At 37.6% G+C, this 17,068-nt stretch overlaps 1 protein-coding gene across 1 annotated transcript in view; it reads right to left on the bottom strand.

The window, feature by feature from the left end:
- Nucleotides 1–772: 772 nt before the first annotated feature.
- Nucleotides 773–17,068, bottom strand: part of LOC113082904 (serine-rich adhesin for platelets-like) — a 41,979-nt gene continuing 25,683 nt past the window's right edge. Inside the window, exons 17-21 of the mRNA XM_026254321.1 lie at nucleotides 10,385–10,769; nucleotides 3,394–3,581; nucleotides 2,910–3,245; nucleotides 2,304–2,699; nucleotides 773–1,513 (exon numbers count right to left, since the gene is read on the bottom strand). Of these exons, the coding sequence (XP_026110106.1) occupies nucleotides 3,475–3,581; nucleotides 10,385–10,769 (492 nt within the window). The 3' untranslated portion in view covers nucleotides 773–1,513; nucleotides 2,304–2,699; nucleotides 2,910–3,245; nucleotides 3,394–3,474. The remainder of the gene's footprint in view (nucleotides 1,514–2,303; nucleotides 2,700–2,909; nucleotides 3,246–3,393; nucleotides 3,582–10,384; nucleotides 10,770–17,068) is intronic.

Here is a 17,068-nt window from a genome sequence, read left to right as displayed (position 1 = left end):
TCTTAAAAATAAACAAATACATAAATAAACCAGATGCTCCAGTCCATAAAGATAAAGTTTGTATTACATTTAATAGCTTCAATTATACAAATCAAAGCAAAAATTGTCTTTTTTTTTTTTTTTTTTTGGTATTTAGTATTCAGGAAAACATTGCCATATGGCAACAGTGTACCACAATGGAAAATGGCCAAAAAGGTTTTTTTTTTTTTTTTTTTTTCTATTAAATTATGATTATCTTTTCTATTTAAATTGACATTTATTTTAGATATTGATAGATTTTTATACTTGGAACTCAGGCAAACCAAAAGAAAGTAGGTTCCTATCATTTAACCTTCAAAATGGTACTTAAAAGTGTTATAATAATGCTTGTGTAGCGGGTCCCGGCTAGGTCTCCGCTGGCAGATATATAGATAATCCTCTGATAGGAGTGCTCTGGAAATATTAGAAATATTACAGAGAAATCAGTGACGCAGGACAGCAGTTGCTCATTCTCCATTCACTTGGATTATGAGCTCATCTTGCTCTGCGCATCGCTAAATGACCCAGTGTGACGCTACTCATGTTTACTGCCACCCAGTGTCCATTTTATGGAATACATGTCATTATGTGCTTTTTCCGTAATATCTCATTAATATTTAATTATACAAGTCAAAATAAAATAAAATACTATTTCAATAAAAGGAAAGGAAACAAAAGTATCAATCTCAACAAAACTTATCTTGTGAGTGTCACACTTGCAAACGGACAAAAAATTGCTTTTGCACCATATATATGCATATCAAATTCATCAACTGTTTATTGTTTTACATCCACAAAGTTTCCAACAACAAAAACAAGTATTTTATACAAGTTTAATATAGTATGGTAGCTTGGAACATGCACTAATACCATAGAACATGAAAACATAAAATACAGGTATTACGATCTGAAGCAAAGTAAAAAGTGAAAGTTGTGACATTTGCCAAGTATGGGAACCCATACTCGGAATTGGTGCTCTGCATTTAACCCATCCAAGTTCACACACTCACAGAAGTGAGAAGAATAGAACACACCATGAACACACACCCGGAGCAGTGGGCAGCTATATATCCAGGGAAGAACTGGAGGTTCAGTTCCTTGCATTTTTATTTGCATATCAGCTTTCATATTCAGTGCTGTTTCTGAGCATATTTACAATAAAAAAAAAAAATCATGTCTAAAGCCTTAAACTTTGGAAGAAAAAAACTACATTAAATATTTACATATCAGAAGAAACATAGATCTCATCTGGAGGAAACTCTGATGTTACAGTCAATGTATATTTGCTAAATATGATCTGTTCACACATGTGTGTGTCATTTGATGATCAGTGTTTATTTCAGACACCGAATAATGAACATCTCAGACTCCTTTAAAATAAATCAGGTTCTGACACACATTCTCTGTAGAGGAGATTCAACCGATGATGATGATGATGATGGTGTTGGTGATGAGGATGAAGATGATGATGAAGTTGAAATTGTCTTTAAAATATCTGTACATAAAGAAATAAAAAATGGATTTTTAAAGGATGTTATTTTCACACACATAACTTTATATAATGGGTCTCATAGTAAGTATATGTTACTGATGTCATTCACACATTCACTACCCAGAATGAATGTTTGCTGATACACGCTCAGAGAATAAATCTGCCAGCTGTCTGTTTGAGTTTTTGTGACTGAAGCCTGTGGTTTCTCAGTGAATAAAAGAGTTCATAGCATCTTAACTGCAGCTTCTTCACTATAGTACAAGACTACTGAAATGACTCACAGAAGTGATGAGAAACCTGTACTGATACTGCATCAGGATGAGCAAACTTGATCTAGTTTAAAAACTGTAGTTATAATGTGTCAGAATGACCAACTAATGCTGCAACAACAAACACTGTTGAAATATGCAATTACCACATGAAGAACAACAATCTTCTGCTTTTAAATACGAGCAGATCTGCAGGTCCTGCATTCACACGCTTCTGTAGCCTTTCCCAAGATAATGCTAGTAAATAAATGATCCATACACATACATGCATGAAGAACCGTATGAATAAAACAGTCACAAACACTAACACTGACCACTGCATTTGCAGAACAGCATTATAATTCTACACAAAACTGGTTTTACTGAATATAAACTGCAGCAGTTTTGCAATTACACTTCCATTTCTGTACACTTCCACTTTTCTTTTCTCAGTCAAGCAGCACAGAATACAGTGATCTGCTGAATGAAAGCTAGATGTGATTTTGAATTACGTTGATTATTATGAGTGTGAGAGTCATCTGTACCAGTGACGCTGATGAGGACTCGTGTGATGACAAGAATCAGCTGCTTGAGAGACAAATCAAGTTCACATTAAACACCAGATTCATCAGTTCAGCGCAGAAACAGATGCATGAAACTGTAGTCTTCAGAAACTTTGACTGTAATCTTATATTCTCCAGAATCGTTCTCATTCAGTTCTCTGATAAACAGACGTAAGAGACGAGCAGATCTGTCATCATGAACAGAGAATCGACCGTCATGTGTCCATTCTGCTGCTCTGTCAGTGTTTATTAGAGTAAAACATCGATCTGCTCCAGTTTTACACACATCTATCAAAGGATTCTCTTCTAGCGTCTTATATTTGTAGTTTATAATCACATTTCCTCCTGAATATCCTCTCACAGCACTGAGTTTTTCATCTGTAAAACAATATAACTTTTCAATATTAACACATTTCTGGTCACTTTGCTGTAACATTTATGAATTAAGGTCTAAATTCTATAAGTATAAATCTTACATCAGGATTGTATTTGTATTCACATTCATGATAATAAATCACACTAATCAGAGTCAGTGTTGAGTGTGTGATGTTGATGATCATCATGGGTTTGAGAGTCTCAGTTACTCACCTGTAATAACGTTCAGATTCACTTCAGTGTAGGAATCAGCCCAAGATTTATCAACTGCACAGTAATACGTCCCAGAATCCTGTTCACTCAGATCTCTGATGGTCACAGTGAAAACTGCTGCTCTTGTGTCGTCATACAGAGAGAATCTTCCAGAATCAACCCATTTATTTTTCTCTTCAGTCTTGATGAGATCAGACCACCATTTAGTCAATGATGTAACTGACCACTCTCCTCTACAAAAATACTTGTTCTTGTCTGTATATCCTCTGTCATATCTGCATGTGATGCTGACTCCTCCTCCTGAATATCCTGTCACACTGATGGAGCTCAACACACCTACAACAAACCAGCATCTTAATACAACAATCACATATTTATATCAGAATGAACTTTCAGTTTGCTTTTAATGTTTTTCAGAGTGAATTCATGAGCTGAAGTGAAAGTCTGTGCTGTTTCGAGTGATTTACTGAGTTCAGACTCTCACCAGGAATCATCAGCAGAGTGAAAGTCCAGATGATCTTCATTCTTCTCTCTTCTTCAGTGATCTTCTCTGTTGTTAGTGGATTCAGTTCTTCTGAAGCTCTCGATGTGTGTTCAGATGAGTTTTACTGTTTCTTTCCTGGTCACATGTTAAACACGAACAGATGAATGTGACAGAGACGCCCACTTCCTCTGAGAGAGAGAGAGAGAGAGAGAGAGAGAGAGAGAGAGAGAGAGAGAGAGAGAGAGAGAGAGAGAGAGAGAGAGAGAGAGAGAGAGAGAGATAGCGAGCGAGAGAGAGAGAGAATTTGAATTTTAACAAAACTTTTATTACAAATTCATCTCACAGCACAATTAAATTACAATGTGCATAAATATTAAGAGCACCCTCAACTCACAATAAATGTGTAAAAAACAAATCACCCTGAGATACAGAACACAAAGCCTCGTTGCAACACCAAATACCTTCAAAGGTTATGAGATAATCCATTTGCTTGTAATAAGCAAAATCAATCAATATTCTTGCTTTCACCATGTTTGAAAACATTGCTACTACATTCTGTCCCAAATTTTGCTCAACTTTCTTCTTTCTACTTATGTAAATAGCCAATTTTGCTTGGTCTAACACACAATTTAACAACTGACACACAAATCTGTTTTTCAACACATATTTAAAACCAAAAATAAATAACACAGTAGAAAAAATTTCATTACAACTCTGAAAAATGGCTCCTAAAAGCAAAAATAAAGGCTCTAATCTTGCACATTTTACAAAAGCATGAAAGCTGGTTTCTCTCTCGGTGCAAAAAGGACATTGAACATCAACCTCAGGATTTAAAACCCAAATAAAAGCATTCACGGCGATAGCGCCATGAAGAATTCTCCACTGTAAGTCACCTGTCTTTTTCGTCAACGGTGGTTTATAAAGTGCTCTCCACTCAGGTTTTCTATCTACATTCAATTTAAAAAAATCACGCCATGGAGTATCAATTTTCTTACTTAACACCTTTTTGTTAAAAATAACAACACAATACTTATACAAACTTTTCCCAGAACAAGAAAAGAAATCTACACACAGGGATTGAACAGTTTTTAAAAACACTCCAGAAACCTCTTCTAGATTCGGTGAAAGAGACAGACAAGGAAAAGAGTCTTCAGGATCTGGTTCACAGTGACCATCACCATACTCAGCCAACCAAAGTCTTTCCGTTGCATTGAGGAGCATCTGCCACTTCACCAATAGTTGTGCAACTAGACGGGTTGATCGAATCCCCAGATGTTGAGCCGTTGCTTCATCATTCATGAAATCCATTCCTGATACTTCCAGTAACTGTCCCAAAGTGATGATTTTACTGTCAGTGAGTGTCTTGTTAAGTCCTGGGTACAGTCCACTGGCAGACAAATCCAGGCGTGCTCCACGGATTAAAGGCTCTTCTAACAGCCAATGAAGTGACTCTGAATCCTCTGTTTTTTTAAAAACAAAAAGACTCCACACTTTAAAAATGTTCCTATAAAAAACTGGTAATCCAGAAGTGTTCAATTTCAGTGGGTCGAGTAAAAAAAGAGTTTTATCTATTCCCAGATTCTCAAGTTTACGCAAAATCACATATGCAACAGCACACCATCTACATTCAACTGAACCAAGAAGAAGTTTTTGAATTAATTGCAACCGAAAAGTTGCTACTCTACTTTGAAGGTGTATTAAGCCCTGTCCACCCTCCTCCTTAGGCAAGAACAACACATTCTGTGGGATCCAATGCAATTTATCCCAGAAGAAGTCTACTAAAATTGCCTGGATTTTTACTAGCAGATGCGATGGAGGATCAATACATGCAACCCTATGCCATATTGAAGAAGCAACTAAATTATTTATAATTAATATACGTCCTCTATATGACATTTTTGGAATTAACCATCTCCATTTATCAAGCCGGCCTTTCACTCTTTCAATGACTCCTTCCCAATTCTTTTGCACTGTTAACTCATCACCAATATACACTACTAAGTATTTAAAACCTGATTTTCCCCAAACTAACCCTTTTGGGAGATCTGGTTTCCCACCTGCCCACTCACCTAAAAGTAAGGTTTCACTTTTACTCCAGTTTACACTGGCAGAAGATAACCCTTTAAAAGTCTTAAGTAAACCTGACAAAACTTGGATGTCACTTTGCCTACTAATCATAATTATGACATCGTCGGCATAAGCTGACAATGTAAGATTCTTTACACAGTATGGCAAACGTAAACCATAAAGTTTGACCCGTATTTGCTGTAAAAGTGGCTCTATTGCCAAAGAGTAGAGCATACCAGACAATGAACACCCCTGCCGGACACCTCTATGAACTTTAAAAGGAGCACATAAACCACCGTTCACTTTAAGAATACTCTCAACGCCACTGTAAAGAACTTTAATACAATTTATAAAATTTTGACAAAACCCAAAAGCCTCTAAAACTCTCCACAAATAGCGATGTTCAACACGGTCAAATGCTTTCTCCTGGTCTAATGAGATTAACCCACAGTCTAGATTCACCATCTTGGAGACCTCTAAAATATCCCGAATCAAAGAAACATAGTCAAATATTGACCTACCAGGAACACAGTAGGTCTGGTCAGGATGGATGACACCATCCATCGCTCCTGCCAGCCTGTTAGCCAAGGTTTTTGAGAGCAGTTTGTAATCGCTACAGAGTAGCGAAACGGGCCTCCAGCACTTTATGTCTGTAAGGTCACCTTTCTTGGGCAGGAGGGTTAGCACTGCTCTACGGCAGCTCAGAGGCAGCTGGCCTTCAGCCAAGCTTTCATTCAATACCTCCAGAAGGTCTTCACTCAGTTCTGAACAGAAGGACTTATAAAAGTCTACTGGCAGGCCGTCAATGCCCGGCGCCTTACCAGACTCCATTCCTTGTAGAGCCTTGTACATTTCACCCATGCTCAAAGCACCAGAAATCTCAGCATTGACTTCCTCACACACCTGGGGTAAGTCGCTGAAAAAAAATCACTGTCACTCCTGTATTGTGGCCCAAGTTCATTTTTATACAGGTTTTCATAGAACACAACTGCTCTCTTGCGAATGTCCGCAAAGTCTGTCAATAAACCTCCAGACTCAGAGCACAGAGCATGGATGACTCTGCTCTGACGGTTCTTTTTCTCCAGGTTAAAAAAGAACTTGGATGGAGCATCCATTTGGTCCACACTCTGGAATCTTGACCTGACCAGAGCCCCCTGTGTTCTTATGTTGAATAAATCAGCCAGCTGTGTCCTTTTCTTTGACAATGAATCTAAATACCTCCGGCCATCAGTTGACTCAGCTAATTCTAAAAGTTTTAAAATGTCAGTCTCCAAGGTGTTCATAATCAAACTTGTCTCTCTAGTGACGTTTTAAATATACTGCAAACAAAATTGTTTTATTTGGGCTTACCCAAAATCCCACCACTGTCGTAGACACTTAAAAGAACCCTTTGTGGTTCTGAACTCATCCCAGAACAGTTTAAAGACGTTCTTAAAGTACCTGTCACTTAACAAAGTAGTGTTAAGCTGCCAATATGCACTTCTTGGTTTAATGGAGTTTAAAAACACTGAACACAGCACCATACTGTGATCAGAAAAACTCACTGGGGTAATTAAACATTTCTTTACAATATTACAGTGATGCTTAAAAACATAAAACCGATCCAATCTTGCCAGCGAAATCACACTGTCACGAACATGAGTCCAAGTATACTGTTTTTGTGCCCCATTAAATTGTCTCCAAACATCACATAGCTCATGGGTTTTGACAAACTGGATCAAACGATTACGAGACGGCAAGTGAGGTTCAATATGGTTTCTGTCCAAGTTTGACTGTGTACAGTTAAAGTCACCTCCCACGAATAAATATTCTTCTACACAGCATTTCTGTAAGACCGAACACAAAGTATTTAAAAATATCAGTCTTTCTATTGGTGCGGTTGGAATATACACGCAAATAAAAACAAAAATAAAGTTCTCAAAAATAGCTCTTACTTTTAAAAGCCTGCCCTTAACTACTTCATCCACCTGATAAGAAGTTGGATTGAAAGCTTTAGAAAAAAGAATAGCCACCCCTCCACTGACGGAGGTGTTGTGGCTCAACACAGAGACCCCGTCCCACTCCTCAGCCCAATCAGCAGCATTCCTCAAGTCACAATTCCTCAATGTGTTTCTTGCAACATTAGAACATCTATTCTTTTTTGTTTAACTACTTCAAACATAGCTGTTCTTTTTCTAATTTCTCTTACTCCTTTTGTAAAGTCACAATATTCACTTCACTCATGCTTGGAGAAATGAAAGAGACTAAGACACAAATTAGCACTCCATACACACACACCACATTACTAGCTGGGCTGCTATACTTTCTCACTACCATCATTGGCATGGTCAGAAGTGAGTTTACTCACAATCTTTTTTAGTCGATATAACTCATTGTTTGTAAGCAAACTCTCCGACATAAAAAACCTGGTTTTATCAACGAACTGCTGCACCCGTCTCTGTCGCACCTGTCCCCGCTGCACCCGTCTCTGTCGCACCTGTCTCTGCCGCACCTGTCCCCGCTGCACCCGTCTCTGTCGCACCTGTCTCCGCCGCACCCGTCCCCGCTGCACCCGTCTCTGTCGCACCTGTCCCCGCTGCACCCGTCTCTGTCGCACCTGTCTCCGCCGCACCTGTCCCCGCTGCACCCGTCTCTGTCGCACCCGTCCCCGCTGCACCCGTCTCTGTCGCACCTGTCCCCGCTGCACCCGTCTCTGTCGCACCTGTCTCCGCCGCACCTGTCCCCGCTGCACCCGTCTCTGTCGCACCTGTCTCTGCCGCACCTGTCCCCGCTGCACCCGTCTCCGTCGCACCTGTCCCCGCTGATTTCTGCACCCGTCTCTGTCGCACCTGTCCCCACTGCACCCGTCTCTTCGACTTCACAACCTCGACTAGAGAAGTCACTCTGAGAGAGACTGACGCTAGAATCAGAAGATTCACTGTCACTTTCAAGTGAATATTGCACCCGTCTCTGTCGCACCTGTCCCCGCTGCACCTGTCCCCGCCGCACCCGTCTCTGTCGCACCTGTCTCCGCCGCACCTGTCCCCGCTGCACCCGTCTCTGTCGCACCTGTCCCCACTGCACCCGTCTCTGTCGCAGAGTTTTCTGTATTTTTACCAGGACACGCACGGATCAAGTGCCCCGCTAATCAGCATTTAAAGCACTTCATCTTGTCCGTGGTACCCAGGGCCAGATTAACACTTTGTTGTACCCTGGGCAACAATATTCAAGGGACCCATCATCACGACCCCAAGATCACCATAATATGGTCATATACAGAATATATTACTGTAATATACAGTAAATATACTCAATACTTCAAATTCTAACTGTCATCAAGTGTATTTGATTTACAAATATGTAAATGCTCATAGAACTACAAATGCACTACTATGTCCCCAATCAAAGACATTCACTCACATATGATGCTATGAAAACAAAACACATCAGCATCTCTATAATCTGGTAAAATTGACCACTACATTGAGAGGGAGGGAAATATTCTCCATTTTCACAAAAATGAATAAATAAGCAACCACTTTCAAACCATTGTTTATTTAACAACATTTATCTCCAATAGAAATGTATTGAATTGATAGAGCTATAACAGAAGACCACAGACAACACATCAAGAAACAATTTGGTCCTCAGCTCATTTTAAGCAGAAATCACCCTGACAGGGTGACCCTGTTTCCTCATAATTCAACAAGGCAATCAAGTTATTAGTCCAACACAAACAATCTGCCAGTTATCCCTCCACAACAATTTACAGCATTTTAATGAAGCTGACACCTCAAGGAAAAAGCTCATTTTAACAATATATCACAGCACAATTAACCAGTTTAACATTTTAGTGCTACATAAACATATAGAAATCTGGGGGAGAGAGAGAGGGAGAGAGCGAGGGAGAGGGTTAATAAAGAAGGAAGTGAAAACTAGCATTTCACACAAAATTGACATGAAGCTGGTGGACACAGACAAAATAGACAGAAGTACATAAAGCTCATTATAAAGGCATTTTTTTCAGAGATTTTAACATAAATTATTATTTCCTCAGAATTAATTAAGGTTTCAAACTGTTTAAGAGTTTAATAAACAGTTTCTTGAGTGCATCACATTGATTTTAGAGACAGTGATATCTGGTGGACAGACATGAAAACCGCAGCAGCTCTTACTGAGATGTTATTCACCTTCAGCTGCTGATTATATACAATGATTTATTATAATTTATTTTTATGTCAGATACATTTTATCGCTAATTGCTTTCTTCACGTACTATATACAGAATATAACTGAGATACACTGTAAAACCCGACAAGTTAACTCAACTCAAATCGTTTGAGTAAACCGATTGCCTTGACTGTAATACCTGACAAGTAAACTTAACTCAAACGGTTTGAGTAAACAGATATCCTTAAGTTATGTTAACTCAAACGGTTTGAGGAAACCGATTGCCTTAAACCGTTTAAGTTGAAAAAAACTAACAGTTATGAGTACTCTGAACTTAATTCAGTTGAGTTCCCTGAAAGAAGATATACATTGCAATTAAGTGATTAAGTGATTAATTGAGCTTTAGTGATGAACACCTGCTGTTAACAAACAGAATTACTGAAGAAAAGAGAGAAAGGAACAACAGCTGACTTCAGACACAGCCTCACTCAAACCTGACAAGTTATGTTAACTCAAACCGTTTGAGGAAACTGATTGCCTTAAACCATTTAAGTTGAAAAAACTAACAGTTACGAGTACTCTGAACTTAATTCAGTTGAGTTCACTGAAAGAAGATATACATTGTAATTAAGTAATTAAGCGAGTGAGTGTAGAGAATGAAGTCAGTAATGATACTTCATCTTCATTTAAAGATATGTACATGAGTAACAACACAGTCAGTGTTGAGTGTGTGATGTTGATGATCATCATGGGTTTGAGAGTCTCAGTTACTCACCTGTTACAACATTCAGATTCACTTCAGTGTGAGGATCTACTTTTCCATAAATATCAGTCCCACAGTAGTAAATGCCAGAATCCTGTTCTCTCAGATCTCTGATGGTCACAGTGAAAACTGCTTCTCTTGTGTCGACATACAGAGAGAATCTTCTATAATCAACCCATTTATTTTTTATATTTGTCTTGATGAGGTCAGAGCATGATGACCACTGTCCTTTACAAAAATACTTCTTATTGTCTGTATATCCTCTATCATATCTGCATCTGATGCTGACTCCTCCTCCTGAATATCCTGTCACACTGATGGAGCTCAACACACCTACAACAAACCAGCATCTTAATACAACAATCACATATTTATATGAGAATGAACTTTCAGTTTGCTTTTAAAGTTTTTCAGAGTGAATTCATCAGCAGAGTGAAAGTCCAGATGATCTTAATTTCTTCTCTTGTATACAATGATCTTTTCTGTTGTTAGTGGATTCAGTTCTTCTGAAGCTCTCGATGTGTGTTCAGATGAGTTTTTACTGTTTCTTTCCTAGTCACATGTTAAACATGAACAGAATGTGACGCCCAGTTCCTCTGAGAGAGAGAGAGAGAGAGAGAGAGAGAGAGAGAGAGAGAGAAGTGATACTAGTATTTCACACAAAATTGACATGAAGCTGGAGGATTCGGACAAAATAGACACAAGTACATAAAGCTCATTATAAAGGCTTTTTTTTTTTAGAGATTTTAACTATTTAAAATATTATTTTCTCAGAATCATAATGTTTCTAAATGTTTAAGAGTATAATAAACTGTTTCTTGAGTGCATCACATTGATTTTAGAAATAAAATACATCTGGTGGACAGACATGAAAACAGCAGCAGCTCTAACTGAGATGTTATTCACCTTCAGCTGGGGCTGATTATATATAATGATTTATTATATTTTTTTATGTCAAAGATACATTTTATCGCTAATTGCTTTCTTCACGTACAATATACAGAATATAACTGAGAGACTAGTTTAATATTTGAGAAAATAACAATATGTGATTTATTTTAAATTAAATAAACAAACTCTTGCACTGGACAGAAATGGTTTATTTGCTCAGTCTGATGGAGCTCCACATAATAACAGTGTCTCAATCCGTGTTGTGAGTTTATGATCATCTGTCTGCCAGTGTTTGAAACTTTACTGAAAACAGTATTTTGTGATTAAGCTTGATTTTGAAGTCATTAATGCTAAAATGAACACTTCACTTCTTAAAAGAAAGACAGTTTTATCTCAGACTGAATCTAGACGCTCCAGTCTAAAAAAAAGACTAATATCACTCGAAGTAAAATAAGACTTGTTAAAAGAGTCATATTTGTTTGAATATTGCTTTTCACACTCAATGCTGTTTCAAAGCAGTTTTACAGAAAAAAAAAAAAAAAAAAACAACAACAACATATTAATGTCTTTAGCCTTAAATACACAAGTGACACACTGAAAAAAAAAAAAAAAAAAAAGACAAAAAAAAAAAAAACCCCGTAATCTAGGATTAACATCAGTAAAACCCCATCAGTTTGAGCTCAGCGCTGTCTCCATGTGTTCTGGGCATCTCCTCACAGACTCAGAGGACAATGCAGTGACAGTGGATCGAGGCACATGTCAAACACTCTGGAGAACATCTGAATGATATATCTCTGGCAGATAGAAGAGAAACACCAGGGTCTGGATCGTGGCACCCATCATTAAACACATGTCCAGCGCTGGCACATTCAGCTCTATCCTGCACAGGGCTCAGGTTTGATTTAGAGAAAGAAGGAAAAGAGAAATTGTTTAGCTCCATGACAACGTAATTAGTAGAAGAAATATTGAGATGCTTAAGTTAACTACTTTTAGTAACTAGCAATACCATATTGGGTAAAATCTACTAGTCATGTTTAAAAACCCCAAAAATGAAAATTCCAAACCTGGAACAATTTAAGTGTGAGTAAATGATTACAGAATTTACATTTTTGGTTGAACTATCTTTTAAGTAAAAGTATTATCTTCTATACTCTAATATACTTAAGGTATTGAGAGTAAAGGTATGTACAGTATTATTCTGAAAAATAATTTGTCAGGATGGTTTTACATTAATATTACTTCTGCTCTACTGTGTATGTTGCAGTTTACTTCTAAATATGTTCAATGTTATTCAATTTAAAGTTGCCTAGTAATACACTGTTGGGTAATCTACAACAATGCATCATGTTGCAAAATACAATATTTTTGTAGTGCTGCTCTCCTGTGATAAAAACAAAACTTTTTACTTTATATTTGTACGAGTAAACTTAACTAATGTTCTTCCTTACAGTCCAGGATTGTCCTCTCGTCAGCTCTCCTCTCGTACTGTTTGCTATGCGACAGAGCGCTAATCGGAAACACCAGGTGACGGAATTAGGAAATCCTGCGAAGACGGAGCATCTCACGCACTTCGGAGAGCCCTTCGTGCACTTCCGAGACCTGGGGCCGGTTGCATGAATCTATTTAAGACTAGTCTTGCAAGTTAGTCATCTATTTTTTTTTTCTTTAAGACTGGTATTTACTTTTTAAGTCAGTTGCATAACATTTTAGACTGGTCTAATTTAAGACAAAAAAGTAAGACTGGTTCCCCCTTGGCTAACTTTCCTTTACAATCTATGTTGCCATGGAAACGAATAAACTGTCAAGTGCTCTAGATTCACAAATGTGGCCCGACTTTGTCTTGCGGTATGGCACATTTTAATATTTGCTTTTATGAAAGGGCAATAAGAAGAGAAAGAGTTTTCAAAGATCGTTCAAACCCATTAGAAGTCCTTTCTGAAAAGGAACTGCTGGAGAAGCTAAGGTTTCCTAGACATGCAATACAAGAACTAGCAATGGACTTGGAGGAGCATTTGAGGCCTGAAACTTCAAGAAATTTCAGCATCTCTCCACTTCTACAAGTATGTCTAGCTCTACGCTTCTTTGCCACAGGATGTTTTATAAACACAGCTGAAGACTTAATTGGGGTACACAAGTCTACAGCATCAAGAATTATTCGTCAGGTTGCCTGTGAACTGTCAGGAAGTCTTCCACTTTATCCGACTGATGTCTCTACCTTGAACAAGGTGAAGGCAGATTTTTTCAACATTGCAGGATTTCCAAATGTAGTTGGAGCCATTGATGGAACACACATTAGGATTCAAGCACCTTCAACTCATGAGCCATTGTTCGTTAATAGGAAAGGCTATCACAGTATTAATGTGCAGGCTATTTGTGATGCCAAACTAAGAGTGCTCAACTGTGTTGCTCGTTGGCCAGGATCAACCCATGACTCTAGAATTTTAGTGAATTCCCAAATTCATGATGCATTTGAGAGAGGAGAATTGCATGGTGTGCTCTTGGGTGACTCTGGTTATCCACTAAAACCCTGGCTACTCACACCTTTATTAAATCCAGTCAGTGTGCCTCAAGCTCGGTACAACACAGCCCATACCAAAACAAGAAATGTTATTGAAAGGTGTTTTGGAGTCCTGAAACGAAGATTTAATTGTCTGCATGCAGAGCTCAAAATGAAACCAGAAAAAGTCTGCAACATTATCTGTGCATGCGTTGTTTTGCACAACATGGCAAGGTAATAAATATGTTTTTAACTGTAATTAAAACTCCTAGCTACATATTCCCCAATGATTTTAAATTAAATGAGTAAAATATCATTTTCCATTTAATAGAGATCTTGCTCTCCCAGACTTGGAGCATGACCAAATTTGTGAAGAACCCACTTTGGAGATTACTGAGGCAGGAGGGGAAGATGGATCTGGGCGTTCGACAGATGATTGTAGAAAACATTTTCTCAGTTTGACTGAGAACAATGAAAGAATTTATACTTTCAAATTAAGTGGACATATTATAATTTATTCATTGAGACAATACTTACAAAATATTTGATGCATAGTATCAGTACAATCAGCTGAAATATGATATAATCTTCAAATCACTACACATTAACTTACACTAAAATTCTTCAAATCTCTTAAATATCTCTAAAGATTCTGTATGTAAACATTACATATGTAAATTCAAAATTAAATACCAGTACTTATTAAATAGACAATTTTTTGATTAGTTATTGGAAAATGTTCGATGAGATCTATAGTTCATGTCCAAGTTTTTGTAGCTCCAACTTTAGCTTAGTTTTCTATAATTCTAGTTTTTGTATTTCTAATTTTAGTTTAGTCTCTTCCAGTGTTAATATTTTATATTGTTTTTCAAGTATATTGTTCATGGTTATCTTGCTTGGAGCATCTTTCTGTCTCTCGGTGTCTGAGCCACTTCCCACAGATGCCATTTGGGTGCTGTCCAAATCGTCATCTTTAAAAATAAATTTAAAAAAGAACAAGAACAACATTAGCAAAATTTGAAAAGTGACATGCACTGTATTTTTTGTTGTACATGCTCCTACATGCACTACATGCTACTTCACCCTTTTGTAGTTCATTCATTTTAGACAAAAACACACACAAAATAATTACTTAGCTATGTAAACTGGGACACTGCATAGACTTCTGGTTTTTTTGTGTGTCACAGGCTATGTGAACACACAAAAAAATTGTGAAACATTGAACAGGTTAAATGGTCTTTATTGACAAAAGTAGTCTGATTATATATAATCTGAAAAGACTGTCTTGCTGCAACTAGTAAGTAAATTTACTTATTACTTTTTTCAGTGTAGTGATTGCACAGCACGTGATTTCCCCTAACCTGTGTCCACTTATTGTATTTTCTAATATTTGTATTTTATCGTAACCGTTTTAAGCAATAAAGTAGCTTACTCGATGCTAGTGCTGTATCTTGAATAAGTCCGCTTCGCGTCGTGCCTTCAGCCGTGACTCACAATAGGCTACAGCACAGCCGCTTGTGCGTTATTGCTTACTTGAACACCGTTAATCTGTTTTAAACTAAAAACATTGTTGTGAGGAATAGTAGAGGGCTGAAAGATTGAAAGCATAGCTTACCTTCACTTTGTGTTGTTTGGTCATCCTGGCTTGTAACAGGAGCTTCGTCATTTTGAGAGACCAATGTCAGTGTCTCCTCGCAGTCAACTAGAAGATAATAAGTGTTACTCAATCTAAAACAGAGCAGTACCCTACAATGTTTAAAATGAAGCAAAAACAATCACCATCGAAACATTATTACTCACGAGACTGTCCAAGCAGGCTTGATGTGACAGCGGTATAAGACTGTGTATCTTCCACCGCTGTGGGTAACGTCCGCCCGGATACTCCGCTCTCCCTCCCCCCCGGGATTCCCCAAAACATCAGAGATTCGTCTCCGTATATTTCGATGATCATTTCCGTTGTCCTTTTCAATTTAGGAGATGGTCCTCCCCCTGTTGCTGGGTTTTTTCGCTTAAAAATTTCCTTTTTTGCCTCTTGAACCATATTTTTAAACCGTTTTTGAACATCTTTGACGGATCGGTTGACAGATGGGTTGACACTGTTAACTCTTTCTGTAATTGTTGTCCAAGCTTTGTGTTTTTTTGCTATTGCCGTTGTAATCGTTAAATTTGTTCATTAGAGTCGTTTTAGCAGCATTGTATTCCTCTAATATACAAATATTTTCCGCAAAGGAAAACTGTGACGAGCGCGAACTGTCGGCCATTTTGTTTAAGTTGTTTAGCGTATTATTTTTCCCACAAATCACTGCGATTTAGACTGTCTTAATAAAGATAGGTGTGAGCTTATTTTATGCAATGGTCTTTCTTCAGTGACTTTAGTTAGTCAGACTATTTCTTAGACACAGTCTTAAGATAATGACTATGTTTATGCAACCGGCCCCAGGTCTTCGAAATCCGTGGCCTTCAAAGTGTGTACACTAAACTTTGAGACACAGCTTATGTGCTTATTAGCCCCCCACGAGAAAGAAAACGCGGGTCAATTATGCCCTTCCAGACTTTGTCTATGAAGCAAAGCAAAGTAACAGAGTTTGGCATTACCAGGCTAGTTTACCTTATCTCCAAGCACATTTTCCTACAGTATATTTTAACCTAACTTTATACAGTTTTACACTTTTATCTTGATCAGAAACCCATAATACATTCCCACATGGGCTACAGAAGCTAGCTGTGATTTTAAATAACATTAAATTGAATATGAGTGAGAAAGTCATCTGTACCAGTAACACTGACGAGGACTCGTGTGATGAAACTCTTGTGTCCTGGATCAGACTGAACTCCACACCAGTATTCAGCTGAATGTTGTTGAGTCACATGACAGCGACATCTAGAGAACAAACGTGCAAACAGCAGCGGTTACCATGGTGACCAAATAAACACACTGTTGATTGATTAAAATAGCAGTGAAATCAAAATGCACTGTTTTTTTTTTTTTCAAATGAACATTACTGTATTTATTATAAATGATTTATCTGTGCACACACACACAAATATATATATATATATATATATATATATATATATATATATATATATATATATATATATATATATATAGTGCATTCATATCATATTTGCATACAATATCACGGCTTCATCTTAGTTTACTAAATGTTCTTTTCTAAGTTATCGAGCTTTTAATCTATCTATTAAACACTGAGGAAAAAAGCAGTAGCTGCTGCATGTGTAAAAATGTGTGAGCTTTTAAACACTGAGACTTAATAAAAGTTTCAGAAGAACTGCAGCTGCCAGAC

Source organism: Carassius auratus, unplaced genomic scaffold (assembly GCF_003368295.1).
Source record: "Carassius auratus strain Wakin unplaced genomic scaffold, ASM336829v1 scaf_tig00037141, whole genome shotgun sequence".
In the NCBI taxonomy this organism is placed as follows: domain Eukaryota; kingdom Metazoa; phylum Chordata; class Actinopteri; order Cypriniformes; family Cyprinidae; genus Carassius; species Carassius auratus.
This window is presented reverse-complemented; position numbering and strand designations above follow the sequence as displayed.